Consider the following 14,274-nt stretch of genomic DNA (forward strand, 5'->3'; position numbering starts at 1 on the left):
CATTCCCGCCTCACTTCTTTTTCCCCCAGTCCTTTGGAATTAGTATCTTCTGAAGCTCTCCTAAATTGTAGAGCCAGTACTGGACATAACTGGCTAGTGCTGAGCACAGTGGGAGGAGTCGTCCTTAATCATTATCCTTCGCATTATCTGTCACCCCGAAGGCTTATTTGTTATCTGTGCACGTAATCACAGGAAACCCATCAGCTCCCCTCCCCTTGGTATCAGGCCAGCATTCAGCCTTTGGGCAGATTTTGCCACAGTCATTTGACAAGTGACTAATTGCTGCTCTCCCCCTCCTGAAAATACCATCCCAGCCGGTCTAAAATCCGTCCCTCTGTGTCTTGCCTGAATAGTGGTGACTCCAGGTGTTTCCTTCAGCAGCTCTCGGTGACACGGAGAGTGGCTGGCAGATGTCTTCGGTAGGGGGCAATAGCCTCATTGATGATGAAGAAATTGCAGAACAGTTTCCCAGGCCCTTATAGCTTCACCACTTGGGGCTTTGACTCTTAACATGCAGGCTGCCCTGTCCTGTGGGGTTCATCCCTTTGCAAGGTCGGCAAGCAGGTGTAGCTCCTCCTCTGCAAAGTGGCCCCCGCCGTGATTGGCGTCCTTTTTGGAAACTAGTCATCTAGTATCGTCTCCTATAAAGTTTTACCACAGCTGGGAATGTAAGTAACCAGGTTGCAGCACATTTGGTTCATGGTTTCATTTGAGCAACAGGTCAGGATGAGAAGTTTGGATAGATTCAGACTGTCCCAAATTCTCAGATGCCCTGTTGCCTCTTCTCCTCTGTTTATATGACGAATCATGCATATGTGTGTGCCCTCTCTTCCTTTTCATAATTCATGTCCTGTAAACCCTAGTGTTCAGAGCAGCACTGTTTACCATAGCCAAGACGTGAAGCATCCTAAGTGTCCATTGACAGAGGAATGGATAGAGAAGATGTATATTACACAATTGGATATTACTCAGCCATAAAAAAGAATGCAGCAACATGGATGGACCTAGAGATTATCATACTAAGTGAAGTAGGTCAGACAAAGACAAATACCATATGATATCACTTATATGTGGAATCTTGTAAAATGATACAAGTGAACTTATTTACAAAACAGGAAGAGACTCACAGACAAAGAAAACAATTTTACGGTTACCAAAGGGGAAAGGGTAGGGAGGGATAAATTAGGAGTTTGGGATTAACAGATACACACTACTATATATAAACTAGATAAACAAGAAGGACCTACTGTATAGCACAGGGAACTATATTCAATATCTTGTAATAACCTGTAATGGAAAAGAATCTGAAAAGGGATATATATATATATATAAAAAAAACGGAATCACTTTGCTGTACACTTGAAACTAACACAACATTGTAAATCAACTCTACTTCGATGAAAAAAAAATTTTTTTTAATTCATGTCCTGGAATGACCAAAGGAATCAAAGGTTGGTCCATTTTTAGGAAAGGGGAAATGCCCTATACTTCATGTAAGAAAGAGAGCTAGTGTCTCTTCGTGTGGAATCCGGGAACACCCTGATTAAATTCTTAGTGCTTCCAGTTTAGCCATACTCACAGCTAAACTCACTTTTTTCTACAGATAGAAAAGTAGCAGCTACTGCACTTGTCATTTCCTAACATATCTATTGCTCGTCTCTTTTTGTTCTGTATTATTGGCTTCTTACACAGTTCCTGGGGAGAGATTTAATTTGCCATGTGTACAGCTAAATTGCAGCCTATTGAATTAACATGAAATCTCCAGGATAATGAAACAGCTCAGCCACACAGTTCCCCTTTGAAAGTATGAAGCTGACAACTTCATTTCAGTTGTTTTGTAATTAAAGCCACTCAGATTATTTGGGGAAGTGTGTGTGTGCAGGTCCTTCCAAGTAGTTCAAGGCCAGCAGGTGGGTCAGCCTCAAGGAGCCCCACCCTCCTGCACTCCCCAACACACACACGCACACACATGCACACACACGCACGCACACACACACACGCACGCACACACACACCCACACACACACACACACACAGCGCTGGGCCGGGGGAGGGGGCCACAGAGGAAGGAGGAGACAACCCATTGTGGAGTGAGAAGAGTTGAGGGGTTAATGCAGTAGTTCTTAAGCTCTAGGGAACGTGAGAGTCCTTTGGGGGTTTGTTAAAATACACATTTCTGGGGCTCTAGGAGATGGGACGTGAGCCAAGGAATCATTATTTACATCAACACTTGCAGGTGACCAGAGTTCATGGCTGCAGAAACACTGCTCTGATGCCGTCCCCTTCTTGATCTTGACTGTGTGAAGCTGGATTTTGATGAAGTCATAACAATACGATAATTCACCTAGATTCGAGCAGTTCTCAATGGATGTGCACACTTGGGGGAGATTTTTGACAACATACACAACTCAGGCACCACCCCAACTCTGTCAAATTAAAATCTCTGGAATTAGGGCCTAGGGATGTGTATTTTTAAAGCTCCCAGGTAATCCTCCTGTGACAATCGATACACAGTAAAGAAGGAAGAACCACCAATGGATTAGTCATGTGTTTTTGCTTTTACCTTGGTTCCCAAATCTCATCAGTTGTTAAGTAGGGCTGTCCTTGATTATAACCATTAGTGAACAAAAGTGTGCTGGCATTTCACACCTGGGAGCTAGTGTCAGCTGCCCTGTTCACAGATAAAACCAATAATCAGGGTCTGTGGTCACAGATAAAACCAATAATTGGGGTCTATGGATAATTAAGCATTTATCCTTTTAAGAATACACTTGTAAACAGAAGCATACTCTGTAGATTTAATTATTTCTTGCAGTAAAAAGAAAGCGACATCCAGTTTTAAATAGAGTATGAGTAAAATACGCTATCTTTGTGCACAGCTCTCCCTTGCATTTAAAACAGATGGCTAATTTGTCATTTATTTGACAGTTTCCTTCATCAAATATTGCATGCCTGCAATGTCCAGGGACTATTCTAAGCAGGGAGAATAGAGTAGTGAACAAAACAGTCAAAAATTTCAGCCCTCATGGAGCTTACATTTAAACTGGGGGAGACAGATGATAAACAAGATAAAGAAATTAAATATATAGTGTGCTTTGTAAATACCAAAGAGAATCCCTCTGTGCAGTAAGTATCTTACTGAGAATCTACTGTATTCTGGCATTGTTAAATATACAAAGATATCTCTGCCTTCAGAGTTTTATCATCGAGTACAAAACCTATTAAATGCCTCTCAGGGAAATAATGGTAGTAATTGAATTTACATAGGAAGGAAAGAGCTCCAGAAACTGTATATGCTGTATACTTTACTCTTGCCTTTGATGTTTCTAAGCCTTTTCCATAACGCTCCCTTTTATGCAGTACATACATTATGACTAAAAGCAGCATAGCTGTTTCCTAAAACATGGAGGAAAGATTTGTAAATTAACAGACTGTGTTTTCTCATGGTTAATTATTTCTCTTTTGACCAAACATTTAGTCTTTGAAAGCCCCAGGGTTTTGAATACCGATGTTATCACATCAAGATACTTATCGATGAGAAATGTAAACTATGAACAGTCAAATGTACCTCTGGTACAGTGGTTTTTAGGGTCTGAGTCAGGGCCACAGCATCACCTGGGAACAAGTTAGAAGTGCAAACTCTCATGTACCCCATCCCACCCAAGCTCCCGAATCAATCTCTGGGTTGAAGCACTACAGTCTGTATCTTAACATGCTGATGAGGACGAATGGCTTGAGTCATTCAAACACACGTTACTCACTTGTGGGTACCAGTCAAGGCAGGTGAAGCAAGCACGTGATTATCCAAGATGAGAGGTGAGTACATGAGACCCTAATTCGCTGTTTTTCACTTAATTGGCACCTGCTTCAGACACTAACCAGGGTTGAGGCTTGAGACATCTCCACATCTGGGCTACAAATGTGTATGAGGCAGGTATAGCTGGGTGAAAAAGATCTGCAAACTAAAGATTAGGTCTTGTCGCTAAGTAACAAATAGCTGCAAACCTGTCATATGCCTTTAAAGTATCCCAAAGGCTGCACTCTTGGTATTTCAGAAGCTTCTCTGGGTTGATGCTCCCTGTGCTGATAATGCATTTGGCGTTAACCTGGGTGTCTGGTGTTACTGTCTGTGGGCTTGTCTGCCTCTATCTTTATGTGTCTCTCCCTGCTTTTTTCTTTTTGGTTCACCTTTCCACTTTTAGTCTCTTTTCCGTAACAGAGACCTACTATTATTTTGTTCTTATTGATTTATCAATAATTTACTACACTAATGGAAGAGTTTTGCATTCCCTTAATTTTATTTATTGATTTTTCTGGCGTCGCCCCGCGGCAGGTGGGATCCTAGTTCCCCAACCAGGCATTGCACCCGCACGTACCCTGTAGTGGAAGCGGGGAGTCTTAACCACTGGACCGCCAGGGAAGTCCCATTCCCTTAATTTTCAAAGCAAACAAATGGGATTTCTGTTATCAAGGGGTGAAAACTAAATGAGATAGCATTGCTTTTAAAGTTATGTTGCCCTTTGAGGTTTTGTGAGGGGGTCTTTTCTTTCCCCTTCTCCCTAGATAGAAAAATCTTTGGGGTAAAATTGTTAGAGGGATTATTAGGGTATGGCTAGTCATTTTTTAAGTTATATTTTCTATGAAATTTGAACCTGGTTCCTCCTTCTTAGTTACAGAAATAAAGGAGATGGTTATATTTAATCTGAAGTGTTAAGACCCAGTTAGTGTGGAAAACCCTCGAGATCACCTTTGCCCTGTGTCCTGTTCCTCCCCCGACACTCTGTCCCCCTCTCTCCAGTCTTTGCAAAGCCTCAGGGACTGACATGGCCTTCTTTCAGGTCATCTATTTTTGCTTTGTTTTTGTGGGTGTGTTTTCATTAAAGTATAACATGAGTACAAAAAAAGGCACAGGTCATAAATATACATTGGGTTGGGTTTTCTCAAAGTGAACTTCCCATGTCATCGCTACCCAGATCAAGAACTGGAGCTTGACCAGCATCCAGACACCATTCCTCCTACATGCCCGCCCACCCAGTCACCTCCCCCTCCTCCCCAAGTGAACACAATCCTGAATCCTAAGCCATACACTCATTTTGCCTATTTGGGGGCTTTGTGTAAGTGGAATCATCCCATATGTATTACTCTGTGTCTGGTGTCCTTAAGTCGACATTATGTTGGGGAGATTCATCCGTGTGTTGCAAGTAAGTAGCATTCGTTTATTTTCATTGCTGTATTATTTTTCCATTGTGAGAACATACCACAATTTGCTTATCCACTCTACTGTTGATGAGCATTGGAGTATTTCCAGTTTGGAGATAACACAGGTTCTTGTACATGTCCTTTGGTACGTGTATATATGCACTTCTTTTCAGTATATACCTAGGAGTGAAATTGCTTGCATAGGATTTACACATATTCAACTTTAGCAGAGACTGTGAACCAGTTTGCCAAAGTGGTTGTAACAAGTACCCACCTGCAGTGGATGAGTTGCTTCCCATCCTTTCTAGCACTTGATATTGTCTTTTTAATTTTAGCTGTTCTGGTAGGCGTATAGTGGTCCCTCTTTGTGGCTTTAATTTGCATTTTCTTGATAACTGGTAATGTTGAGCACCAGTGTTTAATGGTTTTTAGGTATCCTCTTTTGTGAACTTCCTTTCCAGATCTTTGCCCATTTTTCTGTTGGGTTGTCTGTCTTGTTAATTTGTAGAAGTTAGTTATGTATGGAGAGGAGCCCCTTGTTGTATATATGTTTTACATATATTCTCTTTGTCTTTTGCTGAATGGTTCTTAATTTTAATGGGGTTCAATCATTTCCTTTACGATCCTATTAAAGAAATCTCTGCCTCTATCATAAAGATGTTCTTCCATGTTACACTCCAGAATCTTTAGATCTACATTTAAATATACAGCCCATCTGGAATTGATTTTTATGTAAGGTTTGAGGTGGAGTTCAAGATTCATTTTCAGATGTGTGTATATGTGTGTGTGTATATATGTATGTACGTGTGTGTGTGTATATATTGTACATGTATGTATGCACACACACATATAAAATCTCTAGACCATTAGGGTTTTATTTTTTGTTGTATTTTGTTTTGGTTTTTTGCTTATTTTTTTATAATGAACTTTTCCATTTTAGAATAGTTTTTGATTTCCAGAAAAGTTGCAAAGATAGTACAGAGAGTTCCCATGTACCCTTTACCCATTTTTTCCTGTTCTCATCATCTTATGTCACTATAATACATTTGTCATAGCTAAGGAATCAATGTTGATACATTCTTATGAACTAAAGTCCATACTTTATTCAGAGCAGGACCATTAGATTTTGACCAATGGAAGTGCTAGTGAGGCATGCTTTGAGACCACATCCTGTTAACTAAACCTTCAGTAACAGAGTCCCCTGGAGTGACCTGTCTTGGGTCTCAGCCTAAGCTGGAAAACTCAGCAGGGCTCAAGTGGTGTGACCGTAGGTCGCGTGAGATCACTGGGAAGGAAGTATGGAAATCCTGCAGTTAAAGGCCCTCTAGGTTTGTTGTTAGCTTAAACTCTCATCTCTAGTTTATTTAAAATTCTGCCTGGGTTTTAAAGGTACAAAGAGTAGTCTCCTCCTTGAGTCCTACAGGACTTGAGTTTTGTAATTTCTAACCAAAGTTTAAAATACATTGGTGATGAACAGTTTTTTATTTTTAATCACTATGCCTAATATTACATCCCCAGGACTTATTTATCTTATAACTAGAAGTTTGTACCTTTTGAACCCTCTTTAGCCATTTCACCCACCCTCCAGCCTCCACCTTTGACAACTACTCTGTATCTAGGAGTTTGGTTTTCTAATTTTTTGAGGAACCTCCACACTGTTTCCCATAGTGGCTGCACCAATTTACATTCCTACCAACAGTGCACGAGGGTTCCCTTTTTTCCACATTTTTGTTCACACTTGTTATTTCTTATCTCTTTGATAATAGCTATTCTAACAGGTGTGAGGTCTCATTATAGTTTAGATTTGCATTTCCTTGATGTTGAGTGATGTTGAGCATCTTTTCATGTACCTGTTGGCCATCTGTATGTCTTCTTTGGGAAAATGTCTATTCAAATTTTCTCCCCAATTTTTTTATTCGGATTGTTTGCTTTTTTTGTTACTAAGTTGTATGAGTTCTTTATATATTTTGGATATTAACCCCTTATCAGATACATGATTTGCACATATTTTCTCCTGTTCAGTAAGTTGCCTTTTTTTTTTTTTAATATAAATTTATTTATTTATTTATTTATTTTTGGCTGTGTTGGGTCGTCATTTCTGTGCAAGGGCCTTCTCTAGTGTGGCAAGCAGGGCCACTCTTCATCGCGGTGCGCGGGCCTCTCACTGTCGTGGCCTCTCTTGCTGTGGAGCACAGGCTCCAGACGCGCAGGCTCAGTAGTTGTGGCTCACGGGCCCAGTCGCTCCGCGGCATGTGGGATCTTCCCGGACCAGGGCTCGAACCTGTGTCCGCTGCAAGTAAGTTGCCTTTTTATTTTGTTGATGGTTTCCTTTGCTACACAGAAGCTTTTTGGTTTGATGTAGTCCCTCTTGTTTATTTTTGCTTTTGTTGCCTTTGCTTTTGGTGTCAAATCCAAAAAATCACTGTCAAGGAGCTTACTTGCCTATGTTTTCTTCCAGCTAAGAGTTTTACGGTTTCAGGTCTTACGTTCAAGTCTTTAATCCATTATGAGTTAACTTTTGTGTATGTTGTAAGGTAATGGTCCAGGTTAATCTGATAAACAGCTTTGTAGAGAGTCAATAGATGCCATGGGGAAGGAGACCTCAAGGCGCCCCTTTGGTCTTGGACGTGAGTGTGTAGAGAGCTCTATGGCTGATCCAGTCTTGTCTCCCCTCTTCAGCTCGGGCCTGGGGAATGTCACCATGACCCTTAGTTCTGAGGAAGGGAGGACAGAGAGCCCTTGATACCTCCAGACCTTTTACTGCCGGCTCCCCGCTACGACCTGCCTCTTCTAGACTTCACCGTCACAAACTTCAGCGGTGCTAGCATACTTCAAAGTGTCCCTGACTGTCTTAACTATTTTTACTTTTCAACTTAAAGTGCAGAATAAGCCCCAGTCACCATCTTTCACTTTGACAGCAGACATTTAAATTAAAGCGAGAAAGCAAGGAAGGCCAGCCACCCCCATTAATATTTTATGAAATATTCATTGTTCTTTAACCTGGCCATAACCCCTGTCCTGGACAACGCTTTTATAGCTGACATACTGACCCCGGGATGCACACACACACACGCGCCGTTTTGTCTCTGTCCTGTTTCTCCTCAGTACCCTGAGCTCCCGACACTCTGCCAGCCCAGTTGTCTTCACCAGTGCCAGAAGTTCACCAAAAGAAGAACTGCATCCTGCCACCTCCTCGCAGCTCGTTCCTTCCTTCTCATCTTCCTCCTCCTCCGGTCCTAGGACTTTCTACCCTCGCCAGGGCGCTACTAGCAAGTACCTAATTGGATGGAAGAAACCCGAAGGAACCATAAACTCTGTGGGATTTATGGACACAAGAAAGTAAGGATACTTTTGCTTCTCTTGCTGGGTTTTTTTTGTTTGTTTTGTGTTTTTTTTTTTTTTTTTTTTTGACAACCACTGTGCCACCAGGGAAGCCCTCTTGCTGGGTATTTTGCTTTTAACATGACAGAGAACAGAAAAGCTTGGGGCAATTTCCTACAAGAGAGGAGGCCGGGCTAGGGGCTAGGAAGAGGGTGGTTTGGTAGGGAGATTTTTTTTTTTTTTCCTCAGTGAAACTTGTCTTAAATTGTTTCTCTGACACATTCCTTAAATAAGATAGATTGCAAAACATTCAGATTTGAGAATCTTAAGTCTCCTAGGAAAGAGTATGTCTGAAGAACAAACTTCAGAATAATCGTCCCTCTGGTGCTAAGACCACACTTGTCCCTTTGATGCTATTAATCACAGCCTTCCCATGCAATTCCTAAATGGGCCAGGAGGCACCAGAGGGACTGTTAGAAAGTAAGTGACCACCTCTGAACATAAAGAACTTTTTGACAAAAAAAGTAAATGATTCAGTCAATGACTTTGTTTTTGTTTGTACCAGGATTGCATTTGGGCTTCATACCCTGTGGGCTTTTATTAATAAGTCTGTTGCTAATTTTGGCTTAATGTAGTTAATAGTTTCCTATGAAAGAGTGATTTATTCTTCAGGCTTTTTATTTTGTATTTCAAATTGGTCTTGTTTCTCTAACAAGCATTTATCTGAGTAGATTCTAATGTAATTGAACAGAAGTGATTCTCCTTTTCTCTCCTTTAATAGCTCTCCATTGACTTACTTCTTTCAGAGCCCATCGTGCCCTTGAGTCAACCTTGTCGACTTAACTTCTACCCTCTCTTCCCCTTCTTTCAAGGCGTCATCAGAGTGATGGCAATGAAATAGCCCACACCAGGCTGCGTGCCTCAACCAGGGACCTCCGGGCATCCCCAAAGCCAACCTCCAAGTCCACCATTGAGGAGGATCTCAAGAAACTCATCAATCTGGAAAGCCCAACTCCTGAATCCCAGAAGAACTTTAAGGTACAGGGTAGAACTTGGGGTAAATAGCAGTTAGAGAGAGACCGAACGGGGCACTTGCACCCTCCAGGAAGTGGTGGTTCCAGGCTCCTCTTCATCAAACCCCACTTCCCGCCATCACCTGACTGTCCCAGTAATTGGTCCACATGTTTTCCAGATGCTCTGTCCCTGCAGCCACATCTCTTGAGTCGTGTTTATATTAACCTGTCCCTACCCCCATGGCTTTTTTTCTTCCAGTGTATCCTACTTACGGTGCACAGGCTACACTTTCTTGACATTATTACTCGGATGACATTGCTTCTCAGAACTCTGCAGAGACACCCGTGGCTCCCTTGTCAGACAGAAAGTTTTCTGAAAGGGCTTTAGCGCTTTCTGCCCGAAGGGTCCTCGTCCTCCTTCCACAGTAGCCCCCAGTGTGTTTCCTGCCCTGTGTGTGTCCACAGCACCCTGCACTCTGGCCTTGCCTCTGCCCCCTGCCCCTGGCCAGGCAGACCTACCAGCCGTACACTGCATGCTGTTTAGTCCAGCAAACGTAAGTCTGCACGTTTACCTTCAGAACTTTCCAGATTCTCTTCACTTCGTAAAGCCTTCTCTCCACTCTCAGAATTCCAGACTAGAAATGCCTTCTCTGGAACCCAGCCACCCTCCCCGTCAAGTCCCGAGAACTTGCTCAGAGTTGGTGGGTATGTTGGTGGCCAGACTCCTGCATGACCACGAGGAAGGGTTTGTTCTGCTCACCTCAGCTTGGAGGACCCTTGAAGCCCACCTAAGGCTCTCTGCTTTCTTGTCCTCTAAAACATGCAGTCTCACGCTCCCAGGCTCAGAGCTAGTGTTGTCTTAGCTGGGCCCAAAGGTATTTCACGCCAAGCGTTTGGTATTTCTGTCTGCAGTGTACCGGGTGGCCCCAAGAGAAGGGGCCAGAACAGAACTGTTCTCTGTTCTCTGTGTTCTTAGTTAAATGATTTGTAGTCTCTTGGAAGTGACTAGAAAGCTTAATTTAGGAAGACCTTTGAGAACTGATTGAAAATGGAAGCTGACATATTCCCTTAACCACTCACCATCCTCAAACTGTGATCAGAGGGTGAGAGACATGCTCAGCTGGATGAGCTGTGTGGTCTCGTCTCATCCAGGCTTTCTCGTCACCATTCTAGTTTATGTACACACGTACCTGCCTCTGTGTATGCGTGTGCCACACGTGTGTGTGCATCTTCCTTCAGACAGGTCAGGTATACCTCCTAAACTTACAAATCAACATTTACAGAGATGAAATGTGCTCCAAAGACCATTCTGGAGTTTTGCTGAGAAATCAATGAGTTATAAACATTAGCATCATAAATCATTTTAAAGACTTGCCATTCTGGACTTCTGTAATTTCTGTTTTATAAGCCAGCACTTAACAGTTCTGACTCATCACCCAGGGCACAAACGGTTTCCTTAGCAACCTTGCAAAAGATAGTACTTGAAACTTCTTTCTTTATCCATCAAAAACCAAAGAGGTATATTAAAGTTTTTAACTACCAGTTTCAAAACAAAAATTATTTCTGATTTTTCCTTTGAGGTTAGAGGAAAATAAAACCTGCCCTGAAAGGAATCTTTCCACCAATTCTTAGTTTAACATTTTTGGAAAGGAGCAAGCTCAGAGCTTTCGTCCTTTTGATTTACTCATGCAGTGGAAATAATTGAAAGCAAATGTCTGTCTTGCCCTTATTCAGGCCTTGGCTTTTATTTCCAAAGTGAATTACTTTAACATTCCTTTTTGAAATAGGAGTGCACATTCTTTATGTTGTGACTATTTATCGTGAGACCCTCTGCAAAGAAAATGCTTCTGCTGGCTAAACTATTATGGTGAAAAGGCTGGAAGCAGGAGCTGGAAATATGCTCTGTTTTCTCTCTCATTTCATCCTTTTTGGTTTGGTTTCAGATGAGTTCAGCTAAGTAGCTCTGCGTGTCTTGTGAGATTCATCATCTGAATGGCCGTGCCTCTGCTGTGTCAGTAAGGCTAACATGCCCTTGAGAGGTCTTCCAGGCCATGCCTGGCTCAAGGGCTCTGAGCCACTGCATCAGGCTTCAGGGTACAAGGAGTAGCTTGCTTTGGGCTGTGATACTTGGAAACCACTCAGGCCACATTGGCTTTCTCAGATAGCAAGTGCTAGCAGTGAGCCATCATGAATACCAAATGACGGGGTTATTCCCCGGCTCGTTTGCCAGCAGAGTGAGATATCTGCTGCAGGACGTGGCAGGGCTCTGCTGGGCAGGCTGGAGCTGAGAGGTGGGTGGCTGCAGGGCCCCGCGCAGCTGCTGTGGAACTCGTATCTCAAGGAAGAGGGCAGAGCGATTAACATTCTACGAAACCTCATTGGCAGGCAGAGCTGGGATCACTGTATTCTCCCCGAGGGCTGCATGAGTCTGGCAAGTGAACAGACGGTAGGTAGTGCAACCTGAGAGCCTTGCTCTCCAGCCAGTACTCTCAGATACTGACCAAAGGAAGAGGCTTCATGCGGCTCTAGTGTTCAGGAAGAGCCGATACTTGCTTATTGCAAGTGCGGGTAACCCGTTTCACTGAGAGCCGGGAGGAGTGAAAAGAGTGAGGAGGGGAAGGAGACGGACCTGGAGCAAGACGCCCCCTCTCTAGGCCTTGCTTCTCAGCTTTGAAACAAAAGACCAGACTAGGTCAATGGTGCCCAAATGATTTTAACGTTCAGGAACCCTTTTCTTCCTAATACAGTTAGTTACACATGGCAGCCCAACGTGTAGAACTAAGAAAGCAGAACTTCTCCAATGGGAGAGGTGGGGTACCTTGGGCTCTTGGGTACCACCTGAACATCTCCTCTCCCCAGGCAGTGATGCTGGGAGGAACCCTTAGGGCTCCTTGGAACACAGTTGAGATCCCCCTTCCTGATGCTCTCTAAAATCCCTTCCAAGTCTGCCACCCATTGTATTGTGGGTCTTTCCCAGGGTGTGGCGGCACAGGGCAGCACCACTCAGCGATCTCAGGTCTGACCTGCAAGGAAGACAGAGGGTGCCCTAGGGGACTGGATAGGTGCACATACCTTTAAGACTGGAGTTGAAGAGGGCTGGGGTCAGGAGCCGTCCCAACGTGCTTGGCCCAGGCTAGGTCCTGCTATTTTTTAACGGATAGAAAGCATCTAGGTAGATTGCTTCCTTCCATCTCCTCCCCTGCCTCCCTTTAGTGCAGGATGTTATAACTTTGAATAAATCTCACTGCTCAAAGGATATCTTCAAGGTAGCTGTTTACTACCTTGAAGTATATTAACATTTCCCAAAGAGGCTGAAACTAGAACTGGTGGAAAATCTCTCTCCTGTAAAACCATCAGGGTGGGGATAGTCACTGGAAAAGGAAGTCCCTTTGCCAAACCCAGATGTGCTAAAAATGATTGAGAGCAGTTTTTGAACAGAGAGATCTGAAATCTGGTCTAGTAGGCAGGAGCCTTATGTGACAGTTCTAGAACCTTGCAGGTGGAGGGAGGTGATTTTTTTTGCGGTACGCGGGCCTCTCACGGTTGTGGCCTCTCCCGTTGCGGAGCACAGGCTCCGGACGCGCAGGCTCAGCGGCCATGGCTTACGGGCCCAGCTGCTCCGCGGCACGTGGGATCCTCCCAGACCGGGGCACGAACCCATGTCCCCTGCATCGGCAGGCGGACTCTCAACCACTGCACCACCAGGGAAGCCCTTTTTTTTTTTTAATTTACAATTAGCAAGCCATTTAACCTCTCTAATGCCCACTCTTCTGTGTGAAGTGAGAAGGGAAATCATTTCCATACCAAGTCGCCTCCCACTTAAAGACTCGCAAAGCATTTATCACAACAGCTTAGTTTTCAAGGTAAGCACGTATGTACTTTGGGCTTAACTCATTGTGAATTTTAGAAAGTGAACACAGTTGGCTACGCCTGGGGCTCATTTACAATGCATTTGATTAATAATTTTTTCATATTTATGGTGCAGCTGTGCATACCACACTGTGGGTAGCTTTGACTTGATTAACCCTTGGCTTGTTGGACCGGAAGCATGTTAGACCTCAGAACCCATGAATGAGTCTGAGCATCAGATCTGTTCTCAGCCTCCTAGATGGAGGCATTGCCATAGCATTATCTCTCTATCCCTTCAAAGTGTCATGGAAAGTTTCACAGTGGCTTCCTGCCAGCAGTGACTCAGCCCTCCTACTCACATCCTCACCTGTTCTCCACATTGTTCTCCCTGCCAAGGTGAACCGTTAACTAAGAAGAACTGAATAAGGATAATTCTGTTTTTTTTTGTTGTTGTTGTTGTTTGTGGTACGCGGGCCTCTCACTGCTGTGGCCTCTCCCGTTGCGGAGCACAGGCTCCGGACGCGCAGGCTCAGCGGCCATGGCTCACGGGCCCAGCCGCTCTGCGGTATGTGGGATCTTCCCGGACCGGGGCACGAACCCGTGTCCCCTGCATCGGCAGGCGGACTCTCAACCACTGCGCCACCAGGGAAGCCCCAGGATAACTCTGTTAATGGACTTCATACTCTGTTGGCTTGCAGGATGCTGGATATTTCAATATTGTTAACGTGTCTATTTTTTCTCCATGAATGGAATTCTTAGAAGCTTGCTATTTGTAGAAAAATCTCAAATAAAAATCAAATCTGGTCACAAAGGCAAAAGACATTAACAAGAGATACAGCTATCTGGAGCTTTTGTCATTTATATATAACCGTATAAATACTTGTCACTTATA

General features: G+C 43.6%; 1 protein-coding gene across 10 annotated transcripts in view; it reads left to right on the forward strand.

The window, feature by feature from the left end:
• Positions 1 to 14,274, forward strand: part of SIPA1L1 (signal induced proliferation associated 1 like 1) — a 361,579-nt gene that overhangs the window by 326,449 nt on the left and 20,856 nt on the right. For all 10 annotated transcript variants that reach the window (XM_024739668.1, XM_024739676.1, XM_024739674.1 and 7 more), the window contains 2 exons: positions 8,305 to 8,538; positions 9,393 to 9,558. In XM_024739668.1, coding sequence (XP_024595436.1) covers positions 8,305 to 8,538; positions 9,393 to 9,558 — 400 coding nt within the window. The remainder of the gene's footprint in view (positions 1 to 8,304; positions 8,539 to 9,392; positions 9,559 to 14,274) is intronic.

This window comes from Neophocaena asiaeorientalis, unplaced genomic scaffold, assembly GCF_003031525.2.
Source record: "Neophocaena asiaeorientalis asiaeorientalis breed wild unplaced genomic scaffold, Neophocaena_asiaeorientalis_V1.1 scaffold348, whole genome shotgun sequence".
Taxonomy (NCBI): Eukaryota; Metazoa; Chordata; class Mammalia; order Artiodactyla; family Phocoenidae; genus Neophocaena; species Neophocaena asiaeorientalis.